Source organism: Sminthopsis crassicaudata, chromosome 1, assembly GCF_048593235.1.
Source record: "Sminthopsis crassicaudata isolate SCR6 chromosome 1, ASM4859323v1, whole genome shotgun sequence".
Taxonomy (NCBI): domain Eukaryota; kingdom Metazoa; phylum Chordata; class Mammalia; order Dasyuromorphia; family Dasyuridae; genus Sminthopsis; species Sminthopsis crassicaudata.
Window position 1 is genome coordinate 623,524,919 of NC_133617.1, and position 16,004 is coordinate 623,540,922.

The 16,004-nt window shown below is 31.2% G+C and overlaps 1 protein-coding gene across 3 annotated transcripts in view; it reads right to left on the reverse strand.

The window, feature by feature from the left end:
• Window positions 1-1,998: 1,998 nt before the first annotated feature.
• NIPBL (NIPBL cohesin loading factor) overlaps window positions 1,999-16,004 on the reverse strand; it is a 242,471-nt gene continuing 228,465 nt past the window's right edge. For 2 of the 3 annotated variants that reach the window (XM_074282637.1, XM_074282638.1), the window contains 10 exons: window positions 15,848-15,938; window positions 13,185-13,358; window positions 12,020-12,210; window positions 9,000-9,107; window positions 7,530-7,730; window positions 6,632-6,778; window positions 5,181-5,458; window positions 3,917-4,091; window positions 3,116-3,301; window positions 1,999-2,498 (listed from right to left, as the gene is read on the reverse strand). In XM_074282637.1, coding sequence (XP_074138738.1) covers window positions 2,133-2,498; window positions 3,116-3,301; window positions 3,917-4,091; window positions 5,181-5,458; window positions 6,632-6,778; window positions 7,530-7,730; window positions 9,000-9,107; window positions 12,020-12,210; window positions 13,185-13,358; window positions 15,848-15,938 — 1,917 coding nt within the window. In that variant the 3' untranslated portion in view covers window positions 1,999-2,132. Of the gene's footprint in view, window positions 2,499-3,074; window positions 3,302-3,916; window positions 4,092-5,180; window positions 5,459-6,631; window positions 6,779-7,529; window positions 7,731-8,999; window positions 9,108-12,019; window positions 12,211-13,184; window positions 13,359-15,847; window positions 15,939-16,004 lie in introns of all 3 variants that reach the window. The other variant, XM_074282639.1, reaches the window with a different exon arrangement.

Here is a 16,004-nt window from a genome sequence, read left to right on the forward strand (position 1 = left end):
TTGTTTAAGGGATTTTGATTTCAAGTACTTTAAAGAACTTTTGAGGTCTAAAATTGTCTGAGTTTTACAATGGGACAAATGGTAGATAAGACTGTCCTGTATTCAATTTTTATGCTTAAAATTACACTATCTCATCAATTCTAAAAATTTTCAATAGAAGCCTTATGCTAAGCTGATCATTTTCTCTCTAAAACTCCCATGAAGGACATCATGTGGAAGTCATGGTCATGACGAATACCTGAAGTTTGGTATGACTGTGAAAACAATATTGAGAATAAGGGTCACAATTAGCCAGTAAGCAACTGGCCCTACTGCAGCAATTAACAACACCATTCTGGGTGCCCATTTCCTAACCTGTTCTCCACAGGGCCCTTAAAATATATATTAAAGACACCCCCCCCAAAACAAACCCGACAACTATTTTTGCCCCCAAACATATTATAAAATGCAAGAGACAACAATATGCACAATTAAGGAAGCAAAACATTTCCTTTGAGAAAATGTTCAACAAAGAATTCCACATAGGAATTAAATCCTGAGTTATCATTTCAGTTTAATAGATTTGTACAAAAAAAAAAGTGTTTTGCAATAATATTACTATTCCTCACAAACTGAATTATATAATTTTGTTCGCTGGTTTCTTAAAACCGAGCATTCCACAAGTTAAATGTGTTTTTTAAAATCAGGTTTATTTATAAGTGCACCTATTTTAGAGAATTAAACTTGAAATGTCAGTTTGTTTTTTTTTTTTTGTCAAAATTGCTCTTTCCCCACAAATTTTCAGACACCAGCAGCTCTTGCTACTTGTGTCACTACTGAAATTAAACCATCAAGCACTTCTGTTTTTCCCAGCTAGACAAAAGAACTCTGTGTTAACACATATGGATACAGATAAGTGCTCCTAAAAGATTTATGATACAACTTTAAAATAGAAAAAAAAAAAAAAAAAAACATTTCAATTAGTAAAAAATATTGTAATATACAAATAGCATTAAAAATCATTTGTGAAAAAGGTAGTATAATTACCAAATTTCATACCCATCTCAATCCTCAGATTACTTCTGAAATAAACTTCTACAATTTTAACCAAGAGAAATGCTGCTTACCCAAAATAGAGATTGCTAAATTTTCCCAAAGTTTAAACTATCAAAATTATCATTTTGACATCATTAGAAAGAAATTGAAGCATACAAGGAATAAACTATAGTTTCTTTTTATATCAAAATGTACTCTTGAAAATGTGTTTGGCACAGTGTTAAATCATATATAATTAATACTAAATATCGCAGGATACAATAAAACCCTGGAGTTAACTGTGTATACACCCTTTTATGGGGAAAATAAAGATACCAATTATTCAGAAGTCAGTCAGCCTATACAAACTGTATAAACAATATTTTATGTCTTGCTTTGAAAACCACTGATAATAGTAAATTTTACATAAAAGACTGCAAAATAATATAAATGGATTTAAACATATCTTTACAATAAGAAATTCAAATGGAAACAGACAAGTAACAAAGAGAAGTAAAAAAATTTATTGCAGTATTCGTTCCACCAGATTGCCTGGGGATCCCTTTTCTTGTATTATTTCAGGGTGACCTAATACATCAAAATCTACATTTACAAAAACTCCTCCTGCAGATAGGTCATAGATACTGCATGCTTTTTTTTTTTTTTTCAACAGAATAAATTATATATCCAGGGAATTCTGCCATTTTACAGCCTGGAAAAAAACAATGCTTCCCTGGAAACTGGGCTAAGCTAAAGAAAGCCATCCGCTGCTAGGTTAAACTCCAAGAACACTTTATTAAGAACATTAACAGACTAATTTCCAACATTCACTTGTTTATTTTATTAAACAGAAAGTTTTTTTTCAAGATATAAACAATTTTTGTTAAACTATAATACAGTGGGAGTAAAAATGAACTGAGAAGTTTCTGCTGCACAACAGCGAAGGAAGCTCCCACAAAAATGTTTACCAAACATTTCCTTCTTTTTTCCTGCGTCCCAGGTTCCATTCTTACTCTTCATAAAACTGATTTTTTTTTTTTTTTGCCAGAATGTTGATATTTCAAGTTTCTCTGCCTTTCATTTAAAATTCCTGTAATTTGGCTGCATGTACAAATTCATTAGCTGGAAGTCCCATCCTTGGCGGCATACAGCGATCGTAAAGTCTGAACAACTTTATTAGTCAGCTTATTAGCACTCGTTAGAGCAATTTTTTTGTAAATAATGTCTGACTCTTTAATAGTGTCTACCCAAGGCACCAGTTTGCGACCATCACGGCGTTTAGCCTCAGTCCAGGAGCCACTGTAGGAACCTGCCATCCACTGAACACTGAAGCCATTGCTGGTTTTCTGTACTACTCTTGCAATTTGTGGTCGATCTTTGTACTTTGGACAGCAAATAGCGATGACATCCATGACATCAACACTTTCATTCATCTGTGCTGCCAACTCCGTAGAGTCTGAATTTCGTTTTGACCTTCTCAATGACTAAAACATTGGGGGGGGAAAAAAGACCAAGTGTTACACAAAGAACTTTAGTGAAATTATTGCTTTTATTGCTTTTAATCCCTTGACGCCGGGAGTTGGGATTTCCCAGCATATTTCCATTGCTGGCAATGAGATGCACCGTGACCACCAGCGCCAAGGGGTTAACACTTGTAAAGCCATCTTCTTTTCATTTGTACCCATCTTTACTCTTATTGATATATAAAATATATGTATATATATATATACATACACAAATATATCTCTATCTACATATATAGATAGAGATATATATGTGTACACACAAACCATAAAGGTACATAAAAACCTGGCAACAATAAAAAAGATAACACATATAATACATTCCAAAGGAAAATTAATACCCCTTTATAACTGGGTAAATCTTATTTTCTGTTTTTTCCTTTTTATTGTCTTTCTATTAAACTTTCTACAAAAGGATGTATAAACGGTTAAGTAGAGAATATCTAACTACAAAATGCTTTCCTCTGTGGATTACATTACTTTGTGTACATTTAGTATAATAGACTGACATGTATAAGCACATAAAAATCATTTTACGTAATACGCTGCGAAATACGTTGACTCCTCCTCCGCCTCACCCCTGAAGTGCCTCCTCCTCTATCCTCCCCATCACTTTCATCATCTTCGGTCTCAGCTGCATTATTTTTAGGGCTGCCTCCTCCAAGCAGTGAGGTAATTGCTTTGTTCCGGGCATTTGTGCTAGCTGACACCTCCCCTTCTTCTTCTTCTTCATCAGGATCCAAATGTTCCATGAGGAGTTTGAACTACAAAAAAAAAGTGTATTTCACAACTTCAGTCAGAATAAATACTTTAAAACATTAAGTATCTAGTGTAGAGTAGCTATTGGTATATGATTTAGATACCCTGGCAATACCATGGTGTAAGTACCAATGCAAGTAAATTTTAGAAGCATTCCTCCTTTGATATGACATTTTTATCACCTAAAACACAGATATAAATATTGTTGGGAGAATAATTTTTTAAAATGACTCTCCCAAAATAAACATAAAATGCTCTGAAAGTAATGAACATTCTAACTATCACTGGAGAATTAAATAATTGTATTATTTGAAACCAATACTCAAATGGCATCTTTGTTTAAATAGAAACACATTTTTTCAAAAACAAGTTTCATATTTTATGTAAAAGAAATTCCATTATAAAAGTGATTTCAAATTGAAAGTTAATCATTGGGACTCATTAAGAAACAAGAGATCCAAAATATTATACAAAATTAATGCAATACTTTTTAGCAGTTTTTAAAAAGAGGTATTTTATTTTTAGTTCTTAATGTATAAACTGTTTTTAAAATTTCACTAAAACATATTAAACACAATATTTGGGGAAAACTTAATGTACTTTGCCATTTTGTTACTCACATCTAGATATTGTTTAACTATACTCCTCTTCACATCTTCTGTAATTTTGGAATTAGACATATCACTCCGCAGGAAGTCTAAGGTTTGTTTAGGATGAAAATGGATGCCTGTTTTCCGGTTTATCGCTTTATCATATACTTTTGCAGATTCAGATGGAGAATACTTCTGAATTTTACTGTTTTCAGAAAACAAAAACCCAACATTTATTTTTAAAAATCTGAAACATGACATTTACAATGACCAATCTGCAAAAAACTTAATTTCAATTTTAACAAATGAAATGTGGCACATGGATATTTTATAAGATATTTAGGGTACGATAACTTGCTTCAAAGAGATTTTTTACATCACTGGATTCTTTACATTAAAAACATTCTCTAATTACACATTTCAGAGATTAGGATGGGTTAAGAAAGCAATACTCCTATCTAGAAACATGATCTGAAGAAAGGCATACATTTTAATTCCCCCAAAGGCATAAAGAACTAAAGAAAATATTAATGTCTCATTCTATTCAAAGAACAGGGTCTTCTATAAAATCATGTTGGTCATGTGAATAATGTAGTACAAAAAAGGAATCAGTCAATAAGATTGTATTTTATACTATATGAAATAAAAATTATGACAAATGAAGAAAAATAGGAGACATATCAATTGAAGTAGACTGAAATGAGCAGAAAGAGAAGAAAATGTACATAATGACTACTATAATTAAGTTTAAAAAAACCCAAAACACTACAAGGAAATAGAACTTTGAGTAATTATAATGACCAGTACTGGCCTTGTAAAATGGATGATAAAAACACACTTTTATCCTTTCAGATAAGAACTAGGAAAACACAGAAAATAGAAATGGAAAACTGCTTACCCTTCAAGGAGTACTCAAATTCCTCTGATTTTATAAGAATTTGCACATTTTCTAACTCTGTCTCAGAAGAGAGTCCAAAATTTATATAAAGTGAAGACCAATGGGAATTATATGAAGTTAGCTTGGAAGTAGTCTATAGATATTCTTAGTGCACATTATTTTTAAGGGTATGTATATAATGTTTTAAAGAAAGCTAATAAAGAATTTAAGAGAGATTAGAAAGTTAGTAGTAAATTTTATTTTAATTGTACCTTCCTACTCTTGTTGCATGCAAACAAGAATACTTGCAATGTGAAGATGAGTACACAATCAGAACTTAGCTCTTTATTCCTTAAAGGCTATTTTATTATCTTATTAAAAAATAAAAGTCTTTTGTCACTATTTCTTTATCCTTACCTATCAGAGAATCCACAAAGGTTCTTTAAATGTTGTTTTAACATCAGAAGTAATAAAATACCCTGGGAAACATTTGCAAACTCAATTAAAGGACTTGAATTGTCTGGTAAACATTTCATCACAGCATTTATGTCATCTTCTTCATCTGAATCTGAATCAGAATCAACTCGTTTACGTGACTTTCGAGGTTTGGAAACTTCTTCTTCACTATCACTTCCAGATGCACTTTCCCGGTTTGGCGAAGGTTTTTTCTCTTTCCTCTTGTCTTTCACCATAGACTGAAAGAAAGATAAAATTGGCTCCTCTGAGAAATATGAAGATAAATATGAACCTCATATGACAGGACATAACATTCCCTAAAATTTTCCTATCAATTAGGTTTCATTATATCAAATCCTATTGTTATACAGACTTTCCTTTATACAAATGGAGATTAAAAATTAGCATTAGAAAAAACCGAGCAAATCAGAGAATCTGAAATTATTTATTTTTGTGAAAATATAACAAAAACTTGAAAATAAATGATAAAATTTTAATTTCATTTCTAGAATTACTGTTTTGTATATCTTAAGGGACTTAAAAGAAAAAAAATATATAATTATTAAGCTGAATTGGGCAGCAAAATCACCTAATTTTATTCAGTTTTCCCTTTTTTTAGGTATTTTTATAATGGGATAACCTACAAACTTTCAGATCCTGATGAAGTGATAAAAGTTTATATAAATAGCTTGCCTAAGCTAAAAAAGAAGACAGAAACACAACACATAATTTTACTGAATTAAAGTTTAGCAGTATATAAAGGCTGGGAAAATTGAATTTACAAATATATGTAAAAGCAAATGACTGAGGGAGCACCTGTAATGTAAAACAACAGGAAAGGTTATTTGGAAAATTCTTTAAAGCTAGTTCTTCCTGACTTAGAAATTTAGTGAATTAAAAATCTATATACATTAACATTTTACCCAAGGAGACAATACTATGGTATCATGTATATTTTGGTATCTTTCAATTAAGTATTTATTCAATATGAAATTTTATTCTCAGTTCAAGAATAAGTGCTTTCATAATTAAACCAAACAAGATGATAAAGAGTATATATTATAATTAACAGTAATAGCACTAGCATTAATAGATAATCTTTAGATAGTGGTGAATGTTGATTTTACTTTATGTACAAGAATCCTTTAAAATATAAAAGGTCAGGATTTAAGGGGGGAAAAAAGAATTGGATAGCTTAAAAAAGAAAATCACAGAGATGAGTTATTTTTAGGTCTTCCTAAAACGAAGTAGCCTTTTGCTTATTAGCTCTGTTCAAGGGATACCAAGGGTTTCATGCTGACTTAAGAGTTTATATATCTAGCAAAGAAATAAAAATGAACATTAAGAGGCAAAACAATGAAAATATCTTGCTTTTATTTAGTAGCTTCATTAAGAGTCAATGTGTAACTTACCTCCTTAAATGACTGCAGGAGGTTACTGCCAGAAACTGAGAGTGTAATATCTATATGATGCATTATAAACAATGGTTCTTCCTGTGTCTGGTAAGGGAAACAGGCTAGATTGTCTGCTATATATAAGAGCATATTCACTTCTGTTTTCTGTAAATTAAAAATACAGTAAAATTTTTAACAAATGGTATATTCATATTTTCAACAAGAAACTCAAAATCAGATATCAATGTTTAGTGCCAAGTCTTCTTATCTAAATAAAAAAGTAACTTTTTTTTTCTAGCCTGCTACTACCTATGAGCTGAGTTTTTATTTTTCTTTTCCTGTCATATAGCTTTTCTTCTAAGAAGGATAGTCTGCCTTCCCATGGAAAGGGGTGAAGATAGAAACATTGCCCAGGAGTCCTGAGCAGTCCATCATTTCTGCCCCTAATCTTTCTACCCTCTCTTCTCAGTGTCCAAGCTGCTGATTTCCCTCACTGCCTGGTTCTTCCACATCCTAGTTTGCCTGCCTTCCTTCTTTCAAAAGCTGTGTTCATACTCAATTAGACATTTTGCTTCCTTCCTTCAACCTGTCTCCATCAACTTTAAATACCACAGAATTTCAAAGTTGAAGGAACTTACACAGCCACCTACGAAAAGGAATGCCCAATCTAATAAATAGTGATTATTAAAAAATTCATGGGTAAGCATTAGCCTAAGATAAACTATATTTTAATTATGCTAAATTTTCATATTTTAATTTTTATTGAATCATGTCCCTGTTCAGGGTGATCTTTCAATCTGCAAATATTTAAAAAAATTAAGGAAATACACATTAAATATTTTCATTGTATATAGGAAGGTAAAATTTAACATCATAGAACATTTATTTTAATTAAGAAAAAGCTTTCCATGCTTACTGCTGTGTCATCAAAGAGATTGAGTAAAGCAATTAGAAAGGCTCGTCTGTGTTGGCGGTTTCCTCGGATCATGGAGTAAAGATGTGAACACAAAGCACTAGAGGATTCATCTTGTCTGAAACCCCTAACTGCATCTTTTGGGGATGTGTTGATTGCTTGTTGAACTTGGTAAGACATCTTCATACCAGCCACAGCTTTCATCTAAAATTATAAAATCTTTGTTTTTATCATTAGGAAAAAAAAGGGAAACAAAAATAAAATAGTACTATATTCTGAAATTCATTTTAAATCTTTATCATTTGGTCCTTAATTCAGAGAATCTTTGAAAATAATTTTTACAAAATGTCAATTAGTAGTTCTCATTTATTTTGGAAGGGCTCTAAATGACTTTGGTCATATAATTTGATATCCTAATTTTAGAGCTGAGGACCAGATTTGCTGAAACTCACAAAGAACTAGTTAATAGAAGAAGCTAAACTCAGAACTCGTTTTCTTATTTAATGCTCTTTCTACTATCATACAGACCTTCCATGCTAAATTTAAGGAGAAATTAAAAATTCTACTAGAAAACTCTCTGTTCTAATTTTTTTTATTTTAAAGAATTTTTTCCTTTCTTCTATTTTTAAAATGCACAGTTGCTCAGATTGATAATTCGTTCATACAACAGCTTTAAGAAAAAATTTGGTAAGGAGAATTATTTTAGAAATGGTTATATATCATCCCAAAGACTTCCTTCACTTACTAATAACAATTCTGTACTAGTTTATTATGTATTTATTGTATTATATTTTGCATTGGTGAATATGTAGAAATTTCCTTGCCCTGTTAGATTTTTAAATTCCATGAAGACAGGCACCATATTTTACTTTTTGGGGGGGGGGAGGGGAAGAGAGGAGGTTAATATAGTGTCTTGCACAAAATAAGTGCTTAAAAGGCTACTGAAAGAAGGCATACTATAGTATTAATATTTAACAACTGTTATTTCAAATTATTTATCATTATTAAGACTCATATAATTCTAAAGTCTAATGAAGAATTTACCTTAACAGTAAATCTAGGAAATACTTTTAAAAACAGATATTAAATTATCACAGGAAAATTTATGGGAGTGTTTTTGCTAAAATATACAATATAAGATCACAGTTTTAGAATCTGAGGTAGAAATTTAAAGTTCAATTCAGAGAAGTGATGGCTAATACAAGATTATACACATAGTAAATAGAACTCAGATCTCTTGATTTCCTATCTAATTCTTCCTTCTGTACCCTACTTATATTCTTTCTCTATTTTAATAATTCATTTAACAGTTCACATGGATTAAATAGTAACACATTTAGAAAAATAATTAAAAGATGCATTAAAAATCATTTTTATGAATTGCAGACAGGTGATATTAAAAATTGTGGGGTATTTAAAACATGTCAAGGAAAAACAAATTAGATTTAAATTACATATATTTCAAGTACATACATGAATGAATCCAGCATATTTTTTGTCTATTTCCACAAGCTGTTGGTCAGCTTTATTCCGCATAGCAGGTTCAGGATCTGTGCCCATGGCAATTAAATATGGCACACACTACAAATAAAATAAAGAGTATGTAAATCACTGAAGTACTCAAAACTACCCAAAACCTACTACAGCTAATATTTTAGCAAAATTTAAGAATTATTTTGATAAACTAATCTATATGAATATATAGCCTGATAAATTCCTCATGACTAAAAATGCTTTCATAACTATATAGCTAAGGATTCAGACCTCTTTTTATAAAGTATTAGCTTTCTTTCAGGTATGGTCTATAGAACACAGTATCAGACCATAGGCAAAGTACAAATTATGGAACAATTTTGAAATTTCATTAGTAAGCTTTGAATTTCACCTTCATAAAATCTCAAACATGACTAATTGTATTTTTACTGTATGTATTTTAAATGGTTATCATTTCTTCAATCAAGCTTGAAAAACACAATTCATTCAAATTTAGCATTTATTATGCCATATAAAAAGGAATCCTAATGAGAGGTTAGTAAATGTTTTGCATACAGAAGATTTGCATGGCTAAAAATAAAATTATTCCCTTATTCTTATAGACAGGAAACCCTTAAAAACCCTTAAGATTCTGAAGTGATCAGACTACTGATTAAAGTGATCTTTTTTGTCAAATGAGTGGAATAAGTATGAAGAGATTTTATAGAAGGGATTTCTATATACTTTTCCTAAATACAAACTTAGGAAAAGAATAGCAGAGACATATTTGATTTCTAATGGCATTAAATAAAGTTAAGCATCTAAAAGGAAAGGTATGCTACCATCTTATGTTGTTCTTTAAAATGTTTGATAGATGAACAGACACAAAATTCAATATTAAGTATGTGCCCATTAACATCACCATATAATTTTTTTGGAAAGAAGGATCTGAATGGTAATTTTATTAGTTTTACAATTTCCTTTATTGGAAAATATCTCTACTGAGACACACATATCTTCTGTAACTTCAGAAAGTGCCTGTGGCATTGAGAGATTTTGTGACTTGAAGGCCATAAATCCAGGATTTCCAGACCCCTTAAAAGACAGTTCTCTATCTAGAATGTCATGATTCTTCTCATGATAAAATATTTTACTATATATAAAAATGCTCTGGAGATTAAAATGCATTATATAATCCTATACAATTTTACTTGTAATACATATCAAAAGCATCATAACAAGGGATGTTATTGTACTAATATTTATTTTAAAGCAAAGAGTATTATAATAATTATTATAATGAGTATTGCAATGAGAGAGAAGTCAAATATTAAATTTTCTGCCCTGCCATGGTCCTCCTCCAAAATGTGTTCAAGCTCTATAGTCAAGGATTTCAGAAAGAAAATTTATGATGTAGATCTATTATTTCTTACTCTTTCCATCCTCTTTCTGTTTACTACTCCCTTAATTCAATATCTAAAACTTTTCACAATTTTAAATTGGGGATTCTATAATCTTGGAAGCAGCAAAATTTGTTTTATTTGTAAAATTCAATAATCATTTACATATAATAACACTTCAATTCTCTAAAGGTCAAGCTTCTGGCAATCTAAGCCATAAAAGTATTTCCAAGATGACTAAACAGTTACCAAAAGAAAAAAAAAAAAAAATCTCACATACTTTACTCCGCAGGAGAGGCCTTAAACGATTATTATTTTGGCCACACAAATTAGTCACAATTTAATTTAATCACACAATTCTACCAAGATTAGGAATCTGGTCTCTGTAATGATAAGGAAATACTACTTTCAAAGGCAGAAGGGGTGACAAAACCGGCAATAAGAAAGCCATGAAGGGGGTGGTGAGACTGTAATTTACGGATTATATATGTTTGTATATATCAATTTGTTACTTGATGTTTGTATAGCAAGGAAATCCTGCTTCCCCACTGATTTTTCTCTTATATAACCAAATTCCAAAATAAAGTTAGCTTTAATATCATTAATTTTATGATAAAATTCCTATATTTTTGTTTGAAGATTTAGGATTTGCTATAATTCTGTTAGGTAAAATCATCCATATAATAGAATCGCAATGGATTCCTAAAATTATTTTTATGGTAAGTATCTATGTGTGAAAAGATAATAATGAATTAGAAAAGTCTTTTTTTTTTTCAAATTGATTTGAAACATTATGAAATTTTTGATTAGACAACTAAGTTTTAAGAAAAGGCATTATGTTAATCAAACAAGTGAATAGCAGCAAACAAGAAAAAACAGTTTTGGCTTACCTAACCTAAGTTGGTTATAGCTTAGTATGAATTCTTTTTAGACCACAGATTCGGCCCAGATTCTAACCTAGTTAGTTATCTCAAAAGTGTATATTGTTGGTCCAAATCTGAGATGTGTTACTGGATTAGCTCAGATTTATCACTATTATTAGAAAAATACAAAAAACATATGTCGTTTTAATGCCTTTCTTAGAGATAACGACTCTAATACATAAACGTGTAAATTTTATGCACACACACACAGAGGATTCATTTATCAACATATAACATCAGATAATATTTATATATGCCCTTGGTTTTTTTAGTGTTTTAGAGATGTTACCTCATTTGACCCTCACAATAATCCTGAGAAATGAGTTGCTATTGCCACACCCACTTTACAGATGAGAAAAAATAATGCTTGAAGAGGTTCAGTGATTTGCCCAAGATCACTCAGCTGTTCACTGTGTGAAGCAGAATATGAACTCAGGTTTGATTCCAAGTCATGTACTCTAGTTGATTGTGCACATACACCCTTCTCATTCACATAGACACCCTTGTTTCTGGCAAAGCAAAAATTCTTTACATATTTTACTGAAATCTCATTTTGGGAGAATTTCTCAAAATCTACTTTATAAGATATCTCAAGGCAAAGATGGCCAATATTATATCCATTTGAAGAACAATCATAACTTTATCAACTCAGAATATAACTGAATCCAATGGCAAAAGAGAATTTGCCCCTGCTTACCTGAACTGGATGAATGAGACCCTGGTTGAGGGTTAATGCGATCACATTTAGGGCAAAGTGACGCACACTCGACTGGGTGTGAAAGAAAGCCTCAAGAACTTGTTTGAGGTAAAGCTGCATGATGGAACTACTCATCCCTGAGGACACATCACCCATTTCTTTTAGATCTTCCTGTTTTGCTACTTTCTTCCCTATGAAAGGAAGGAAAGATTAAATAATGTTTTACAGAAAATACCTTTTGTTGCATACATTCTCTGGCTCTATCTTATGTCTCTTGTTTAGAATCACAGAACCTTAAAGTGGTAAGCTCACAAAGTTAGACCTCAAATTAAAGACAGTAAAACTTAAGGTAAAACATAAGATTAGTCACTTTCAGAAGTGAAAAATCTTCAAAAGACAGTTTTATAAATGGGATGCTAATGGAAACAACTAAGTCTAATCAAGAAAGTTAGATATCTCCCCAAATCTATTAGAAGACAGAGAAAGAAAATAAAATGGATATAAAGAAAAGAATGATCATCTCAGTTATGTTTTAGCAGGTCCCCAGCAATGGCAAGTCAATGGAGGCATGGACATATGAATAGATTTTATTAAAAATGAGAGTTCGAAAGGAGAATTTGTGAGTGTGTGGAGGGTTAATGAGCACTGTTTTCTTTTTTCAATTCTTGATCCCCTCCTTTCTTCCTAGTAAATCCTTAAACTTATTTGAACTTTAAAACATTTCCAAGCATTTAACTACACTTAATAATACTTAAAAGGAAATGAAAAAAAAAAAAAAAAAAAAAAGAAATATAGTAATATCTCTGCCTTCCTATGCACAAAGGAAAAAAAATGCTGTTCCTATACCAACAAGAACTACTTTTATCCTTCTCAGTTAAGTCTATGAATTATTCTTAAAATAGGTTTTCCTTCCTCTGCCTTCTTTCAGATCGCTACTTAGCTCCAAAGCAAATGGATGGTGCTACGATTACCAAGAACTTTTTATTATGCTCTTTTAACAAGTCAACAATACTCCAGACTATTTAAGCAAAGAATAGCATGGGCTATAGAAGAATATGGCTAAGACTCACTGAAAATAAAAAATGAATTACCTTTTTTCCCCTCATTATTTTTCCCATAAAGATACATGGTTTAAAGAAATGATTTCAAAACAGCTTTTACTTACAGTCTTTATCTGCCTGTTGCATACGTGTATCTTCTTCTTGCAGGTAGGTTTGGAGATTTTTTAACACTTGGATTTTTAAATTTACTGAGCTGTTCTTATCAGCTAGAATGCTGTTATACAGATTCTTTACCTCTTGCTCAAACATTAAACTTGGATGCTGAATAAATGCAAATCCTAGGGAAATGGAGAAAATTTTTTGATGCAGTCACTTAAAATTATATGTAAACATTCAAAATATAATGAAAATTTTGGTAAAAGATATAATTTCCTTAGTTCAGAAAAAAATACTTAAAATGACTTTAAGAGTATGCAGGTAGCCTTACCTAGAGAAGTTTTAGAGCAGGCACGTCTTTCCCCATGTTTTAAAAACAAGAAATTGCATTTCAAAGGAGAATTTCACACAAGAGGAAAACTTGAGGAGGGAGCAGGGCCTAGTGGCTAGGGGAGTGGATTGGGAGTCAGGAGTCTTGGGTTCTATTCCTGGCTCCACCACTGACTTGTTGTGTGACCAAGGGTGAGTCACTTAATCTCTCTGTGCCTCAATTCTCCATCTGTAAAATGGGGACAATAATATTTACCACCCACCTACCTCACAGGGATGTTTTCAGGATTTAAGAGGTCACGTCTTTAAACATTTTCTGATCCCTAGTAAAAAGTACTATATATGAGGTTTTTTTTTTTTTGTTTTGTTTTTAAAGTTGAATTATATCTGTCTGATATAATAAAATGGCTCATTTCGGTTTTCAACCAAAATGCTAAAATTAATCGAAACCCAAAATAGTAATTTTCCTTTGATTTCTCCTTTAAGTCATTTCTTACTGGAGTTACAATGCTGAACCTACAACATTGACATTACTAATGCAGTAACAGATACATCACATGATATCATTTGTGTTTATAAACATCCTCTATCAAAGTCTTATTCTGATGCATCATTGATGATTCAACTTGTGAAAGTTTATTGCAAGGTAGTACCAGTCACAGAGGTTCTACCTAGCTAAAAAAGCTTCAAGTATGAGCCCAGTGAAAAACTCAATGTATGTTGTCTGATGAGCAGCCCAGCTAAGCTCAGATTGGTTCATGATAAGGTACACTATAGAAAGGTGCTCTTTTTTGGCCAAAGTAATGGTAAGCCCAAAGATTCTTTAATATAGAGCAGCGTTGCAATCTGAGTTAAACAGAATATCGACAGATCTACAAAATCACAGATTCCTGAACTACTGACATAATTGTCTTATTATCTAATAACATTTATTTTTACATAAGGATCTTTAAGTGTTTCCTAAACAGCACATGAAAATCCATATTATTGCTACATTATAGTAATAAAACCAAAGCATGGAGAAATCAAATAACTTCCTCAAGGTCACACAGCATATTAAGAACTAGGCAAGAATATCTTCTAATTGCTAGTCTTAGAGTTATTTCTTAGATGATAGTATCATTTCTTTAAATTAATTGTCTTTCTTTGAATATTTTAATTTTCTGTTTTCTTATAGGCCTCTCTCTATTATACATCCTTCCTGTTATTTCATACATTTTATTTAAATGACTTAAAGCTAATATTGCATAAAACTGCATCCTTAGATAAAGCCACTTATAAAAAACCCCAACAAAACCTTTCCCTACTACTGAAGTCTCTGAATGGAAATACAGAAACACATATTTAATAATATAGGATAGGTAAGGTTTTGCTCAAAAAAAAAAAAAAAAAAAAAAAAAAAAAATCAACAATAAAGATCAGCAGGATACCCAAACGTTACAACAAATAATTGTATTTTTTGATGTATTTTCTGTTATAAGCAAGCCCCTTAAAAAAAAAAAAAAAAGCCATAAAGTTTTCTTTCAAGTTAAAGACCTGTTTGTGTCAAAATCAAGATGCAAGTTAGCATTAATAGATCTGCACTCTTTTCAGACTACTTTTGAGTGTCTTTTAGATGTCAACATACAATTCCTTTTTCCCTCGTACTTTAACTTATTTCAAAGCACTTTCAGGTATCTAGACACTAAAAGACCAAAGCTAGAATAAAACATTTTCTAATCATACGATGGTCCTAAAGTAGGACTGTGGGAAGTGTCTTAAATTTGTAAAATAATTTGTATTACGGTAGCTATAATAAATAAGTGGGTAGATGCAATATATGAATAATTTTATTTGCTACTATGTTTTTATCCTCTATATAAATTATCCTTTATTCAAGAGGCAGGAACATGCAATAAATTTGCAAGTGTAAGTCAAGGAAATAAAACCAGGACTCTTGCACCTTAAATATCTTCTTTCTTTGTTGAATGCTTAATAAACCAATCAATCCTCACAACACCCATGTGATGTAGATGGGGGATAGATATTGTTAACTCATTTTACTGATGAGGAAACTGATGTACAAAGAAGTTAAGAGACTTGCTCAGGTCACCCAGGAAATCACCGGGAGAGTTCTGAATAGAACCTAGCGGTCATACGCCCATCCAGGATTCACACACCAGACCATGCTGCTATTAGCAACACATTCAAGAGAATAATAAAAGCATTTGAGAACTCATTGATTAGTTTTTATGTACAGTAAAATAAAAAATGAGTAAAGAACATGCAATTATAATATTGAAATTAGCCAATCTTAATCCCCAAAGCTGTAATAAAAATAAAGTTAAAAGTACTCTCTTACCTAGACCAATAATGGCTTTGGTTTGTACTTCCTCATCTGAATGTTTTGTAAAATACATCAGGAGTTCAAGTACTTTGTCCTTTATGTTAACCTAGCCAAATAAAGAGGAAAAAAAAAAAGAACTGATGCAACGGTCTTTTGGCATACAGATTTTATT